The sequence below is a fragment of the Protopterus annectens genome, chromosome 14.part0, assembly GCF_019279795.1.
Source record: "Protopterus annectens isolate FY-2018-M chromosome 14.part0, PAN1.0, whole genome shotgun sequence".
In the NCBI taxonomy this organism is placed as follows: Eukaryota; Metazoa; Chordata; order Ceratodontiformes; family Protopteridae; genus Protopterus; species Protopterus annectens.
The window spans coordinates 393200817-393218218 of record NC_056748.1 but is presented as its reverse complement, the minus strand read 5'-3'; the positions used below and the strand labels follow the sequence as shown (position 1 = coordinate 393218218).

General features: G+C 42.8%; 1 protein-coding gene across 1 annotated transcript in view; it reads right to left on the bottom strand.

The window, feature by feature from the left end:
* Positions 1-17402, bottom strand: part of CCAR1 (cell division cycle and apoptosis regulator 1) — a 2906903-nt gene that overhangs the window by 2807254 nt on the left and 82247 nt on the right. Inside the window, exons 2-3 of the mRNA XM_044056158.1 lie at positions 11318-11473; positions 10597-10712 (exon numbers count right to left, since the gene is read on the bottom strand). Coding sequence (XP_043912093.1) covers positions 10597-10669 — 73 coding nt within the window. The 5' untranslated portion in view covers positions 10670-10712; positions 11318-11473. The remainder of the gene's footprint in view (positions 1-10596; positions 10713-11317; positions 11474-17402) is intronic.

The window sequence follows — 17402 nt, the reverse complement described above, 5'->3', positions numbered from 1 at the left end:
CCTGGATTTAGAGTAAAGTGGCAGGTGATAATGCCTAGAGAAAGTATGCACTGAACTCCAAGTAGCTGCCTCCAAAATATCCTTGGTTGCCACTCCCTCAAAAAGCTGTTGATGTGGCAGTAGCCCTAGTGGAATGAGGCCTAATCCCAGCTGGAATCTCCTTGCCATGATGGGAATAACAGAAAGCAATGCAAAACCCAATCCACTTAGAAACAGTTTGCTTTGACACAGGCTTGCCCTGAGAACTCAAAGCAAAAGAAACAAACAACTGCTGAGACTGCCTGAACCCTTTAGTTCTGTCCAAATAATAACACAACTGCCTGTGTACATCTAAAGTGTGCAAAATCTTTTCCCCTTTATTTTGGGGATTTGCATAAAAAGTAGGCAAATGAATAGTTTGGTTTAAAGCCACACTAGAAACCACCTTAGGCATAAAGGAAGGATTAGTACGTAATGATACCCTATCCTTATGGAAAATCAAGAAAGGCTCAACCGCCATAAGGGCCTGCAATTCAGAAACCCTTCTTGCAGAGGTAATTGCCAACAAAAAGCAGTCTTCCATGATAAATATTTCAACTCAGAAGTAGCTGCAGGCTCAAAAGGTTGTAGAGTGAGTTTCTCCAACACAAAATTGAGATCCCAAGCAGGAGTAGGAGCTCTTCGTGGGGGTCTTATATTCTTTGCCCCTCTAAGAAATTGCTTGAACAAAGGATGAGAAAACAATGGTGGGACACAATCATAGTGAGCCGAAACTGCTGCAGCATGAACCTTAATAGAAGAGAAAGACAAACCTTTGTCCAGTAACTCAGTAAGATATTGAAGAGCCACACTCAAATTAGGCTCAGAAACATCAAAATCTTTTGCTGCACTCCAAAATAAAAATCTCTTCCATTTATCTGTGTACACTTTCCTTGTACTAGGCCTTCTAGCTTCCAAAATCACATTCAAAACTTGTTGTGGAAGTTGAGACCCTTTATGGTTCAAAACAGAATATGCCAGGCTGTTAGTGAAGTTTGACATTGAGCAAATGGCTGTCCTCCTGTGACAACAGGTGTGGAATCGAAGGCAAAGGCCATGGAGGCTTCCGTACCAGACTTCTCAGTAATGGGTACCAGTGCTGTCGAGGCCAATCTGGAGCTATTAAAATCATCCTTGGCTTGTCCTGTCTGACCTTTAGAAGTACCTTTGGGAGGAGAGGCAGAGGTGGAAAGGCATACACATGAAGATTGCTCCAATTGAAAGAAAGAGCATCCACTTTCCAAGCTGTGGGATGAAACCTTTTTTTGCAAAACTTTGGCAGCTGATGGTTTAGTGGAGAAGTGAACAGATCTATGTCTGGAGTTCCCCATGACACTGTCAATTTCTGAAACACATGAGGATCCAATTTCCACTCGTGGGGATCCATAATTCGTCTGCTCAACACATCTGCTAAGGAGTTCTGTGCTCCTGGCAGAAACCTTGCCTGAAGATTGAGCTGTAACTTGAGAGCAGTCTCCCACAAAATCATTGCTTGCCTGCATAGAGGGTAAGAATGCGTTCCCCCTTGCTTGTTGATGTACCACATGACAGTTGTGTTGTCTGTTAGAATCAACACCTGCCCTGGAAGAAGTAAATCCTTGAAAGCTATTAGCAAACTGGACTGCTAACATCTCCTTTAGATTGATATGTAGATGCTGTAGTCTGGCAGGCCACTTGTCTTGTATCCACTTTCCATTTAGATGAGCTCCCCAAGCTTTGTCTGAGGCATCTGTCGTTAAAATCTGACTCGCCTCTGGCCGGGTCACAGAGAGTCCCTTGTTTAGGTGACATTCCTGAGCCCACCACAAAAATTCCTTTTGAATGCAAGGTATTATTTGAATGACAGTGTCTAGATCCTGGCAGTGCTGTGTCCATACATTTTTGAGATACCATTGTAGCTTCCTCATATGCAGTTTGGCATTGGGAAGCACCAGAATACAAGATGCCATGAACCCTAAGGCTTGAAGGACTGTCCTTGCAGTCAGCCCGGACTGATGAGATAGCTGATGGAAGTAAAGGGATAGACTCTTTTGTTTGTCCGGGGTTAAAAAGGCCATCTGGGATGCTGTATTCAGTCTCACACCCAGAAAGCACATGTCTTGAGAGGGTACTAGACTGGACTTTATTTCGTTCACAGAATACCCTAGGCATCTTAGCACTGCTATCACATATTCCAAATGACGAAGAAGCTCTTCCCTTCCTTGAGCCAGAATCAGGCAGTCGTCCAAATAAGGATAGATCTGTATTCCTTTCAACCTGAAGAAAGCTATCACTGGAGCCAGAACTTTTGTGAACACTCTGGGCGCAGTAGATAACCAAAGGGCAATGCAGAGAACTGATAGTGAAAAGTCCCAGCTCGAAAACGCAGGTACTTCCTGCAACTTAGTCTGATAGGAACATGAAGGTAAGCCTCCTTGAGATCCAAAGTTACCATCCAATGATCTTTGCCCAGCAGAGGCAAAAGCTGTTGTAACGTCAACATTTTGAACTTGGGAATGTCCAGATAAGTGTTGAGGATAGATAGATCCAAAATTGGTCTCCACGTGTTCCCCTTCTTTGGTACTAGGAACAGGCGAGAATAAAATCCTAGGCCCACTTCTGGCATAGGGACTGGCTGTATGGCCCCTAGTTAAAGTAACAGAGAAATTTGCTTGTGAGCCTCTATTCTTTGTTGAGGAGGAACGTCTGGCATGCCCCTGAACGGAGGCAAGGTATGGAAATAAAACCTGTAACCTTGGTGTATGATATCCAATACCCATCTGTCTTGGGTAATTAAACTCCAATTTTCTCTGAAAAGTGCCAACCTTCCTCCCAAAGGTGCTGCCAGACGAGAAGGCTCTGGCAGCTGAAAAGGTAGGTCATTGGGTCTGTTTACGAAAGGACTGACCCCTGCCCTCACCTGAAGACTTTGCAGGAGAACTCCCTGTTCTAGGCCTGAAAGAGCCCTGAACTCTGCCCCTACCACGTCTAGATCTACCCCTAGACTGGGAATCATAAGAAGGATACGTCCACCCTTTAGCAGGCCAATTTCTGCTAAACTTTGGAGGCTGAACCTGCAAAAAATCTTTAACAGTCTGCATAGACTTTGCTTTGTCTTCCATTTTCTTTAAAACTGCCTCAACAGGAGGACCAAACAACACGTCAGATTGTAAAGGAGCATCTAAAATCCTTGTTTTAACATGTTCAGACAAATTTTGATCTCTTAGCCAGGCGTGCCTGCGAAGAACTGACCCAGTGGCAGCCACCCTAGATGAGGCCTGTACAGCATCAAAACCACATTGCAAAGAATGCTTACCCACCTATTCAGAAACATGCACTAAATCTTGCAACTCTTTACAATCAATACCTACTGCCAAAGCATCAACCTTAGACTTTAATTGTGACAGGAGATAGTTTTGGTATTTCAACACGTGAAACTGGCAATTCAAAGCCCTCATAGCAAGAGTGGAAGAAGTATAAACTTTCTTTCCCCATCTATCCAAGGCCCTAGCCTCTTTGTCTGCAGGAACCGGATTCTTAACAACAGAAGCCTTAACACCTTTAAGCCCCTGGCTAACAGTTTCTGGGTCTGCCCTAGGACTCTTAAAACGATACTTATGAGCTTCAGGCACCCTGAAATACCTATCCGGCTTAACAGGAGCAGGAGGCAAAGAATCAGGATTAAGGGAAGCCTCTGTAAAAACATCTTCCACTACATCCAAAACAGGAGGTATAGCCAAAGGCCTATGCTGGGGTAAAAACAAAAATTCCCTAAGCCTTTTCCTGGAATCAGAGAAGTCCTGACCTTCCCACTTAAAATGCTCCCTCATGGAATGAAGAGTTTCTGAAAAAGAAAAATCCTCAGGAGGAGAAGCAGAAGGAGTAGAATCATCCACATCAGAATCAGAATAAGGAGAGTACTCCTGCAAGTCTTCAGCCGAAGACTCTGACACATCTGAAGCCTGCTCAAAACCCCCCAGCTCAGGCTCCACCCTAGGCCTCTTATCAGGAGGGGGCATAGAACCCCTAATCAAAGAAATCAAATCTTCCGCCATTTTAAGCATATGCTTCTTGGGCACAGTACCTGAAGAGCTAGGGGTAACACCAACTGAAGCTAAACCTGGCCTGCCCCTGGGAGAAGCCTTAGAAACAGAAGGGAGGGCCTAGCCACCCTTGGAAGAGAGGGAGTATAGTAACCTGAGAAGCCCCTCAGCTTGACTTGCCTCCTGAGAGGCCACATCTTGCAATACTAAAGTCTCACCCTGGGAACACAAAGAAACCTCCGGTGGAGCCACCGGCTCCACCGACACCTCTAAAGAACCGGCCCGGTACAGGCGGTTCTTCCAGCCTAGGCTTAACTGCTTTATCCTTGCGCTTCTTTAGAAGCGGCGGAGCATCCGACGGCATGTTATAATTGCACCGCTTCCCAAAGACTAACCTTGCACAATCCAATCTCCTCTTTATAGTGCGTTTATTAAATCTAGCACAAGAGCGACAGCCAACAACGTCGTGCTCAGGCCCTAAGCAAGGAATACACAAAGTATGATAATCTCTATGCGGTATCTGTTTCCCACAAGAAATGCAATTATTAACTTTTTCTGACATCTGGTAAATTACTGAGGCAAGAAAAAACTAAAATATTCCCCAACGGGGTACTTAGCCAACTTTGAACTCGGTCTGAAACTTCGAAATCGAAAAATCTCAGAATGCCAACCGGCACTTGCAATGCTGCTTCTGCATCGGACCATGCGGCAAAAAAGACTGAGGATATGACGTCGGTCATGCGCATTTGTACCCTGACGTCCTGATGTCAGTCAAATGCGCCTTGACCGACGTCAGCCTTATACTTTGATATTCGGGCCGACCGAGGACAGCGGACTACCCAAGTGTAAGGACTGCAGCAATGTGAGATGAAGAACATCCATCTTCGCCACTTTTTGACTGAGAGACCACTTGTGAGGCTGAAGCATGCATCTGCTCAGCTTGTCTGCAATCACATTGGAACTCCCCGGAATGTGCATTGCTATAAGAAAGTGGTTGGAAGAGATCACCCATTGCCACACTGTGAGGGCTTCTCGACAAACAGGGTAAGATATGGTTCCTGCCTGCTTGTTGATGTACCAAACCACGGACATACTGTCCATTTGAATTGCAGTCATCCCCTGAGGAAGAGCTGTCTGAAAGGACTGCAACCCAAGAAGCACTGCTCTTACCTCCAGTTCACTGACATGCAAGTTGGCCTCTAATTAGGACCAAGTGCCTTGGGCCATCTTGGCCAGAAAGTGCCCCCCACCCCATCTGGGAGGCGTCAGTGGCTACTATGGCTGTGGGCTCCTAAAAAACAACAGGATGACCGTGGAGGACTTGATCGGAATGCATCCACCAAAGATGATCTGTTTTGCAACAGTTGGTGATCAGGACTTGTTCTGACAATAGGTGATGAAGTACAGACCACTGGGAGGCTAGTAACCATTCCAGAATTCTCATTTGTAACCTGAATAGCAGCACTAGAGTTATGGAGGCTGCCACAGATCCTAGAGCTTGTAAGATTACATGTGCTGGAACTTTCTTTCTGTGGATTATCCTTTGTACATGAGCCACAATTCTCTATTGAAATTCTGGAGGAAGCGATGCTATCGTTGTCTGAGTATTCAGTACTGCCCCTGTGAATTCTAAATTTTGTGTCAGTGTTAAATGCGAATTTTCTAGATTTACTGCGATTCCTGGATGAGCACAGATGTTGAGGGTTTAGTCCCTGGTTGTCTTCAGCTGACGTTTGGTCAAAGCAGTTATGAGCCAGTTGTCCAAGTACAGAAATACACGGAATTCTTGTAGTCTCAAGTGCTACTACTGCCATGCATTTGGTGAACATCCTGGGGGCTGTGGTGAGTACAAAGAGCAGTACTCTGAATTGGTAATGACTGGCTCCCAATCGGAAGTAGACGAACATTCTAGAGCGTTTGTCCATCTTTACATGGTAATACATATCCTGAAGGTCTATTGAGGACATCCAGTCGTCCTTCTTCATCCAGAATTTTGTTCGCCAAATTGATTTTTTCAGTATACTGAGATCCAAAACTGGTCTCCAGTCCTGTCTTTTTTGGCACTAAAAATAATCTTGAGTAGGTTCTGGATCCTTCTTGGTCTGGCAGGACTTGTTGGATGACTCTTTTTGTCCATCAGTTTTTTAATTTCTTGTACTGCTGCATCAATCTGACTGGGTGGAACACCGAGGATTTTCTTGTACATAGGGGGGAGGCTGAGGAAAAAGGAATAGTATAGCCTCTGGATATGATCCATTACACCCAGGAATCTGTTATGTCTAGCCAGGCTTTAGGTGCAAGGATGTGTCCCCTGACTGCCTCCATAGAAAGACAATCAGGCCTCCCTTCATGAACGCTGAAAGGGCTCGCCTGGGAATGAATCCATGAAACCCTGGTTTTGTGGACCACCTCTGCCACGAGGATGGCATCTTCCATTTTGGTTGCCCCTTCTGCTCCTGGGGGAACTCCCTCCACATGTGTCTTGGAGAGGCCCTTGGGATTTTTTGAACCACATTTTTCTAACACTCCTCTAGTTTCTAGGAAAGAACCTTTCGGGGGGGTGGGTGGAAAAATGTACGCCCACAGCGGAAAGGGTCTTACCATCTTTCTCACACCTGGACAAGGTTTCCTTCAATTTTGGGCCAAACAAGCATGTTCAGTCAAAAGTAGCATTGATGAAAGAAGACTTGAATGGTTCTGCAAAATCACAAAGGTGCGTCCAGGTGCATCTCCTATGCCATTACCCGCTGCGCTGGACGCCCATTCGGCCATATGTGCAATCAGCCTCATGGACGAATTGGACACAGGCTCCAGGGTGGCTAACTGGGAAGCCACTTTCTCTTGTACTCCCTGAGATACAGCTCCCGTCAGTGTCTGATAACTCCTTGATCAGATCCCGTCTGGTGAAATGTGCCAAAAAGTTCAAGTACCTCATGGCGAAGTTCAGTGAAGCGTAGACCCCCTTCCCAAATCTGTCTATAGCCTGAAACTCCCTGTTGGGAGGATAAACAGAGGAACTTTTCTCAGCCAGTTCCTTTTTTGTGGCGGCCACTATGACCATAGCATCAACTGCAAGACCCTTCACCCAAAACTGTTTGTCTGCTGGTGTGGAAAGTATTTTGTCCGATCTCTTGTGGATGAACTCAACAGTGTCAGCAGCCTTCCATGCCCGTTGTGAAATCAACTGAATGAGTTCATCAGCAGGCGGAGTCACGCGAGAAGTATATGGGCGGGTGCTGAATGCCTGCAGGTAAAAGACTCCTCAGAGGAAGGGTTTTGGGACTTCCAGCCACCCCTCTGTTTCAGAATTTCCAAGATGTCTCCAAAGGAGACATTTTCAGGGGGGTGGCCATGGGGATCCTTCTCCATCATCGAAATCTGCATCTTCGGTGACTGATTCCTGGGGGAAATCCAAGTGCTTCCTAATGCACTTCTTTTTCTGATGGACCTCTTCAGGGGGATAATCTGGTGAGGTATCAGAAGATGACAGTACCTGTGGTTGCAACACCTGAGGCTTCAGCACTCACTGTCCCAGTGGAAAGGCAGGAGGAATAGTGGAGCTAGAGGGTGGTGCCTGTTTCGAGGGGTTGGCACCGACAGTCTCGCCAAGAAAAAGGGCCCTCTGCTTAGACTCAAAGGTCGGTCCCCCTGAAGACAGAAGGGAGCCTGGAACCAAGAAAGACTGCCTCGAACGAGGGTCACTCCCCGGTCTGAAGAACTGACCCTCAAGACCGAAGCTGAAGTGAAACTAAGGTGAGCCGAAGCCCCAAGAAGCAGGATGGCTCCAAAAAGCCTGGAGTCAAAACTTCCTCCCCGGAACCGAAAGGGTAGCCACCGCTCCAGTTCAGAAATAACCAAAGAACTCAGGGTAACTGCCTGCTCTGCATATGTGAACTCTGGAGCTGACACAGTCAGTGCCAGGACAACTGGAACAGAGGACTCTAAGACCTTCAAGAAGGTTAGAGAAGGAGTTGTCAATGGAGTGAAGGAAATATCGGTAGAAACACCAGAGGGAATCGGTACTGAAGGTGGACCTGAAAGCCCTCTAGCCCACAAAATTTTATTCATCAGCCTCTCCACGTCGAGTTCTGAAAGACCATTGGTGGAGTGGAATGACCCAGTGGAAGAGGACTTGGGCCTCTGCAAAAATACTTCTGGTGGTTTCCCAGCAAAGGGATCTATCGATGGAGAGTAAGATGTTCTAGGCAGAAAGGCCTTAGTCGGTGAAGTAGATGCCAATTCCTGGGGCCGAGGTCTTCGACGTCGAAGAACTCAACATTGTAATTGGTGCTAGAGTGTCAGAAACAGAGGCCTTCAGTTTCAAGAGAACTTTTGGAACAGAGGTCTTTAACTTTTTGGCTTTTGGAACTGACAGGGAGGTCGGAACCGACAGACTATGATTTTTTTCATTTGTCGATAGACGAAGAAGAGGAGAGAAATGAAATATCAGTCTTAGTTTTGTTAGCAGTGGATAAGGCATCTCCAAAGGCTGAAGGCAAAAGTCCTTTTAAAATTAACTTGTTGCACCTTTCCACCAAAGCCCTGTGGCTGAAGGCATGACAAATACTACAATCTTCCTGTAAATGAAGGGTGCCAAAGCAGTAAACACACAAGGAGTGGGAATATGAAGATGGAATTTTATGGCCACATTTCTAGCATTTTTTGAAACCAGAAGGGGCCTTACCCTTATCAGCCATGTCAAATCAGAGAAACACAAAGGAAAATTCAGAGAAGAAAGAAAAAATATATTGTTTTTGAGGTTTTGCAATTTCAATAAGGAAATGACCATCAGTGATGATAGTAAAGATATACACAAATGTGTATGGGGAGGGGGGAGAAAGGTCACCAAGAAAAAAGAGCGAGAGAGAGGGAACCATCAACAATGATAGTTGGGAAGTTACACGGTAGTGTAAAGGAAAGAAGTATCAACAATGATACAAAGAATACACAAGTGTATGGAAGTAGAGAAAGAAGGGGAAATTTAAAAAGAAAGATAGAAAGATAAAAAAAAAAAAACATAATCCCAAAAACACTTGAGAGTATCATCTAAATGTGACCATTTTGGAAAGCGGCAGACGAGATCATAGGTAATTGAGAGAGAGGGATTCTGAGTAGAGGTGAAGCTTGAGAGTTTTTGGCTGGCACGAGCTGTAATAATGGCAGAGCTGGTTCCGATGTCAGAACCGAACCCATCTGTCAAGGATGGAATGAAGACTGACAACATCAGATCTTGGGGTTTCAACTCTTTGCATTGAAAGATGAATTGAAATTTTTTTTTGTGCTATTTTCTATGTCCTACAAATGTTAAAAGGGGAGCCACACCAATTCCTGAAATGTGTCACATATATACAATTAAAAAAATTTCTGGGTGACTACATGAAAAAAAAAGTTTAGTTGCTGGATTATAGAAGGTAAGCTTAAAGACAGCTAGTAGAATGTCAGCTTGTAAATCCAGTTTATGAACCTACTTAAAAATGTGACTGCACACTAACATATGTTAGAAAGTTTAGACAGAAATAAAAAAAAGTTAAAACATTGCAAATATAAACGTTAAACACAACATGCCCCAATTAAAAAAGCAAAACTGATAAGCATAACTTGGAGATGAAAAATAATTCTAAAGGTGACAAACACCAAATATAAGCAAGTGCTGATGTTTAAACTGCCTATATTAAAGTATGGCACCTGCAAAAAAACATGTAACAAGGCAGCCAGAGGTTGTATAAATTTGTACACCAACTAAAATATGACATAAAGGTGAAAATCACACACGAGTTCTAAAAATACACATAGGTTGAAGTGTAAACGGTTGTTGAAAAGTCATATTCAAACAGTACTTCTGGGGGCATCTGCTGGAAACTCAAAAAAGAAATACTGTGCCTTACCAGTACAGCTAAGTATATTCACTAGTGTTTAAACAAGTGCATAATAATTTATTCATTAAAAAACATACAATTTCAATGGTCCTACTGTTTATCTCTGTCTCAAAAATAGAACTGTTTAAAAAACAGTCAAAAATAAAAAGCCTGAACAGCTGCTACGAACTTTAGATTAGGTACACTCTTAAACCACCTTGTTACTTCCAGCACGTTGATGAACCATCAACAAATATGTCACCAAAATCTAGTGCTGGAAAAAAAGTCAAGCAGCTGTGTAGTAACAAGCAACCAACATGCCCCGTCCCCACATTTCCAAAGCTACAATGCAATTACAGCCTAGTATGCACTACGAACATTACCACCTGCCCCATGTACAGTCAAAGCAACTGGAACAACTATCCTTGTCTGAAAACTGTTCATCTATGATGGACAAGTGCATATGGTCATATCGTTTTGCTTACTATGCAAATTTCAGTTTGCATTAATGCACAGCATATTTCAAATTATGGTTCGCAATCTTGAGATCCAACACCGGTTCAGCATTTAATACTTCTGCTCATACTTTGTGTAAGAATTATTTTGTTAATACATATAAACAAAACAGTGAACTAAAACAGATTTCACTGCAAGTGAAAAACTGAATAACTGTTTAAAAAGAAATCCACAGATTAACTTACTTGGCTGTGAAACTGCTGTTGCTGCAAACTGAGTAGCCCATGGTGGATTCTTCTGCCCCCCAAACTGAGCCATTCTGAACAGTTATGATGCTGTGCAAAATTCAAAAAGGTTACTCCTACAAACAAAAGATGTGGCGTTAACAGTAAAGGAGGTGCTGTGATAAGTACTTATTACAAACAGTATTATTGAAACTGTGAAATATATAACAAGAAACGCCTTAAAATAGGCAGACAACACGCTCAAACCACACCTTAGCTAGTAAACAAAAACTAAATATTGATTTTAAATACATTCTTAGAACAACAGCACCGAATGCTGCTCTGGGCATGGCTTAACATGTACTATTACAGAGATTAAAGCCTCTAAAATGAACAAGCAAACAATCGACATAGCAAATACTATTAAAGAATGGCCACTTCATGTATTTACTATTATTCAGACAGATGGCCTAAATAAATACTTACAAGCAAAACCCAGGAGAATACAATAAACAGCTAAGAAAACAGACAAAATCATATACAAACTAAAGCAGAGAACACTGAATGAGGGCTGCAGTAAAGAGTCTAAGAAAAGCATGTACATCCATATTCCGTATTTGCTTTATACAATGCTGGGTCATAAGGAAGCAAAAACCATAAGTGGGTATTCAGTTCACTGTTAAGACACAAACATACTCATACAAGCACATCTAATGCCAATCTGAAGCACTAATTCACTTACCTTCATGTCTCTGAGATGAAAATGGAATCTCCAGTAAAAAAACATAGGGGTAAGTATAATATGCAAGCTCTATAGCGAAGGTACTCTGGCTGGAGCAAAACCAGATATCCAAGCACTGTGAAGCAGCAACGTTAACCGTTGCATCAGTGTGCTACCCTAAAATACAGCACAAAAGGTAGTCAATTAGCTAATGCAAAGCAAATACAATAAAATGAGACTATATCCCATTAATAACACTACTCACAATAAAATGTAAGAGGTCATGACCATTTTGGATTTAACAATCACACTTGAAAAAGTGAAAATGATTAGCTGAATAAACCATGTACATTCAAATTAAAAGCTACAGCAAATAAAAATATAACTGAATAAACCATGTTTGTACAAGTTAAGACCTATAGCATATAAAAAATACAACTACGAGTAAATAGAGCACTTTTTAATTAAATAATTTACCAGATAAAAATCCACTATCTCCTCAACTTTCCCTCAGGAAATACCATCAAATCCAACTCCCCCCTGCTACCACAAGGGAACAGGGCCTTATTTCTGTCTCTAACACCAAGAACGCTTCATCAGTAGGCCCAGACAATATTCCAGGATGCCTTTTAAATAGCATGAAACATCAACTATCAAGCTATTTAACTGTAGCTTTCAAACATGCTTCGTGCCTCATGAATGGAGAACAGCAATAGTCATCCCTCTGCACAAAGTTGGGCCATCTAGAAACCCTGGAAACTACAGACCCACAAGTCTCACTAGTCTTAAATGCAAAGACATGGAAAGAACTATCATGGAAGTGATCAATAATAATATAGGAAAACTCCAGACACTGGACTCGATCCAGTTTAGTTTCATCAAAGGTAGGTCTTGCCTAGTCAACCTGGTGGGCTTCTTTAAGGTGAGCAAAGCAATGGATGAGGGCAAAATGATTCACACTGCTTACCTTGACCTGGCCAAGGTATCTGACTCAATACCTCACTCAGACATTGTTGACAAATTCAAGAGGTTAGGTACAAACCCGGTGAATAGCCAACTGGCTCTCAGACAGGATCCAGAAGTTAGAATCAGGGAGTCCATGTCTACAAAGAGGCCAGTCACAAGTGGAGTCCGATTGGTCCTTGGACCGCTCCTTTTTGGAATTTATTTCTCTGAAGTCAAGACCAATGTCAATGGTCGCTGACTAAATTTGCAGATGATTGCAAATTAGGAGCGGTCAACGAATCCCACACCGACACAAATGTTCTCCAGGAAGGGATGACCAGAAAAAAAACTGGTGTCAGAGCCACGGACTAAAACTAAATGCCAAGAAACGCATAATATCCTTCGGGAAGTCATCTACCCCTGGTAACTATCATATTGACAACACAGCCCTTAGACTTAACCCAGTAGTCAGGTATTTAGGAACACACAGAGACAGTAATCTAGCCTTTAACCATCACATGTCTATAGTAATGAGGAAATCATTCTATGTTGCACAACCTATAAACAAAGGTATGGCATCTAGGTCCAAGGAAGTCATTGTTCCACTGTATTCGGCATTTATCAGACCTGTCATTGAGTACAATGTCTCCTTTGGTACGTATCTAACCAGGCATATTCAACAAATGCAACATCCACAGAGATTCCTCACTAAAAGAATACAGGGCATAAGTAGTTTGTCCTATGCAGACCGCCTCAGGGCCCTATCCCTGTAGTCTGTCTTCTACAGGCTGTTGATGGAAGATCCATGTCTGGCATACAAGGCATGGTCAAATCCCACTCTGATGGACCTCCTGCATATCCACAAGACAAACAGCACCATAATCACCCATTCTAAAGACTTAACCCTTGCCTGTGATATAAAAAGGACCTGCTGGAGAGACAGGCAAGTATCCCAGAGAATAACTCCATCTCTGGAACGGGCTTCCCATCCATGTGAAGCAGAGTTCCTCCCTAAACCAATTCAAGTACAACTTGGACAACTGGATGGGGAACAGGAAATTCATCCCTGGCTTGGCACCTGTCTCTCTAACGGACAAAGGCAGCCTATAAATGATTCATCTCCCAGGCCCCTGCTTGTAAACATTTCATCTCCCAAGCCCCTGCTTACACTTTCCAAGGGTACCAGAACTTGTCAGAGATTCGAGATGCATGTCTAAGCTTGAAAAGGCCCTTGTAGTTGGTAGCCCAGTAAACACCTATGAACTAAGCACAAGTACTTATATTTTATTCATCCATTTACCTGGTAGATTCACTTGGTAAAAAAGCCTCCTTCCAGGGTTCTTACACTTGCTTAGAGAAAAAAAAAAATTTTAATCAATTTTTTCTATATTTTTTTTTGGTTTCAATGTTTTTATGTAACAATTACTACTGTTTATATTTGTTCTCTGTAAATCCTCTATTAATCTTTTAATGTTTTTTAATGTTTTTCTGGAGCTTTTCTCCCCGGGCCTCTACTGAAAATGGACATGTATCCAGATAGACTAGCCCGGTCAACAAATGTAAAATAAATAAAATAAATAAAGTGTGCAAATGAAGACTGAGGGAATCAAACACAGTATTAACAAGTGTAGCCTTAAGCTATTCTGTTAAAGTGACAAAGCGTAAAAAGCAAAACCCAGGGACTGTGTAACTAGAAACATTACAACTTCCTCTAAAATATGTAATTGTACCAGTATCATACATGTGTACAGTACTTCTACTAAATGCCTGCCTTTCCCTGTACAGTAATAGCTCAGAATTCACACAGTCGAAAGGAAACCTTAAATGTAAAAAAGGGCCACATGGTGCATTAGTATCACAGGTGCAGGAAATGCAGTGAACTCCCACATTAAATATAATGCAAAAGAAAGTGAGTGTTATGCATTCAGCTAGCCAACATACATCTTGCAGTTTCTGCAGAGGACTAAAGCTCTCAGCTGTTAATGAGATACTTCCTGTGTCAAAGGTAAAAGGTCTGATTCTTTCTACCATCACTGGCCTACTGTGCGACTCTGAACAAGTCACTAAGCCACTCATTGTTCTGAGGTTGCGCCTAAAATGGGACAGTTGCATCCAATGGGCTTACCCGGTCAACAAACAAATGTGTAACTATATGTACGCTTGACAGACTGTTTGCTGTATGCCCCAAGGATTTTCTACACTGCAGCATGCATGGAATACTTTAAGACATATCTTAACTGGAGATGTCCAACACCTCAGTCCACGAACAGTGGTTCCATTGCAAACAAACCCATCACTTTTGATTAGTAGCAGTCGCACAACCATTCTGAAATTGGCCAAGTATAAATAAATAATGCAAGAATCCCACTGCCTAAATAAGAAAGCAAATAATCATTAAGTGTAACCACAGAGGCGTAGCCTATAAACTGCCTGATATTCTCTGTCTGTACCTCTCAACCTCTTGGCAGATTAAATCTGATCTGGACAATGCTTAAATGAATGGGGTAATAAGGCCAAAAACAGGGAAAGATTTTAAATATTGCTGTTATAAACTTAAAAAGTTTCTAGAATAACAGAAATTGTGTTATTATGCATTTTCTGAAGGATATGAAGTCTGAAACTCAAATGTATGTCATTAGTGGCTTCAATCCTCATTCATTTGCAGGAGGACCACAAATTTTATGAGGAAGAGACCAAAATATACAGCAAAAAGGTGGACAGTTGAGAGGTACGTCCTTGTCACTGGCAATAATCTACTTGGTACAGCTGTACATGGCCCAGCTTTTTTCTTTTACTTTGCCTTGTTTCCCTAGCCTGTAACCTTCCCAAAAGCATGATATCCATGTCCCAGAGAGTGGGAATTCAGCCTCCAAACCCACTCATGGAAGAAGGTTGCCAACCATCCACACAGGCATTGGAGGTAGTTGGGTAAGAATTTTGCATTTTTATTTAACCTAACCCCATCTCGTTGTAGTGAAAGTCCCACCAAATGCTCAGCTATGCTCCACCACTTCCAAACAGGCATGTTCGTTTGCATGATAGGTCAAGGAGCTACCATCATTGGCTTGGGCTGTCACAAAGCATGATCCTCCTGACTGGCTACTGCTTTCAGTGGTGTGTGTGACCTCTGATTGGAGCAGCAGAAATAGCCAGTCCAGCAACCACCACCCCAACCTTGTCTGCATTCCCATCAATTTTCAGAACTGCTACTCAATCCCAGGGTGTCTAGGCCTTAGTTATGGTTTTATCCCACTGGGATGCTAGTCGTGAAGGACATATGGACTACATTTTTTTCCTACAGTGGCTTAAACAATACACAAAGAAGGATCCCTGTATGGAGTTCCTATATCAGGATATCAAAAAGTTATATTTACTTGGGATCTGCAGCAACGTTTCACTTCAGCTCCATAACAGAGTGCTCAACAATAATGTGGTTGGTACACTGAATGATAAAAGTGCTGAAGTGCCCCAAATTCTAAACACAGTGTGGCATAGCTAACTTTCAGTCTTTGCCAGCAGAAGTGGTTAAGTACAAAAACTATTATAAGGAGCTTATGTATGTACACAAGAAGACAAGCTGTGCAAAGACGTACAGTACAAAGACTGTACCTATTCTGCCACTCTTCCTCCCTCCCTCTATTCCCCTTGTGGTTTTGGTGCGTCTTTTATACCAGGATGGGAAAGTACAGTTGTGTACACTTACCATAAATGTAGATGTTTGAGTGTATTCACTGTTGCAGTCATTACATTTGGGTAATCTGCTGGCAGGTTGCCCTCTGTCGGCCAGATTAACAAAGTCTTGGGTCCTGCATCGGTTGCTGTCTCTTCTTCCATGACGTCAGGTCATCAGGGGTATAAAACATGCAGCTGACACCACTGTATCAGTTTTTCTTGCCCCAGATGTCAGGTGCCCCCCAAATTGGGAGCAAATAAAATTAAAAACACAGAAAATATACCTCCAATCCCAAAAGCAAATACACCAAAAAGGCTTTTAAACATAGTGAAAGAAAGTAGAGGTACAGCCAGAGAAAAGTAGGGGGCTGGAGGGAGGGTAACCAGGACTGCAACAGTGAATACACTCGAACATCCGCATTTATGGTAAGTGTACACAACTGTACTATGTTCTTCGTGTTTCACTGTTGCAGTCATTACATTTTTGTAGATTCCCAAAGCTATGGTTGGTTGGATGGAATTATACAGCATTAGGACCAGCTCTAAGGCCGTGCAGGGCAGCAGTGGCAAAGCCAGCTCTGGATTTAGAGAAAAGTGGTAAATGGTAATGTTTGTTGAACGTATGAACTGAGCTCCAGGTAGCAGCATCTAGAATGTCCCTGGTAGGAACACCTCTGAGAAAGGCTGTGGAAGTAGATGCAGCCCTGGTGGAATGGGATTTGATCCCCTGGGGGATAGCTTTTCCATGGTGCATATAGCAGAAACAAATACAATGGCTTATCCATTTGGAAATGGTCTGCTTTGAAAAAGCCTTTCCCTCTACCTATGCAGCAAATGCCACCAGCAGTTGTTCAAATTTTCTTTGAGATTTTGTCCTAAGTAAAATCTAAGTTGTCTGTGTACATCCAATGAATGCAGAATCCGCTCCCCCTTGTTCTGTGGATTGGGAAAGAAAGTTGGCAAATGAATGGTCTGATTAAGAGCCACACTGGATACCACCTTAGGCATGAAGGATGGATTGGTCTTGAGAGATACCCTGTCTGCATGAAAAATGATGAAAGGCTCCACTGCCATAAGAGCCTGTAATTCGGAAATCCTTCTAGCTGAAGTGACTGCTAAAAGGAAAGCTGTTTTCCAGGAGAGAAATTTTAAGTCTGCAGTAGCAGCTGGCTCGAAAGGAGGGAAAGTGAGTTTTTCCAATACAAAATTGAGGTCCCAGGCAGGGGTTGGAGCTCTCCTGGGTGGTCTTAAGTTTTTGGCCCCTCTGAGATACTGCTTTAGCAAAGGATGAGAGAAGAGAGGAGGGTCTGTGTTGTAATGCACTGAAATAGCAGAGGCATGGATTTTTATAGAAGAAAAGGACAGGCCCTTGTGAAGCATCTCAGTTAAGTATTGTAAAATCTGAGGAATGTTGGGCACTGCTGTGCTTATCCCTTAAGACCGATTCCAGGCACAGAATCTTTTCCATTTGTCAGCGTAAGATTTTCTA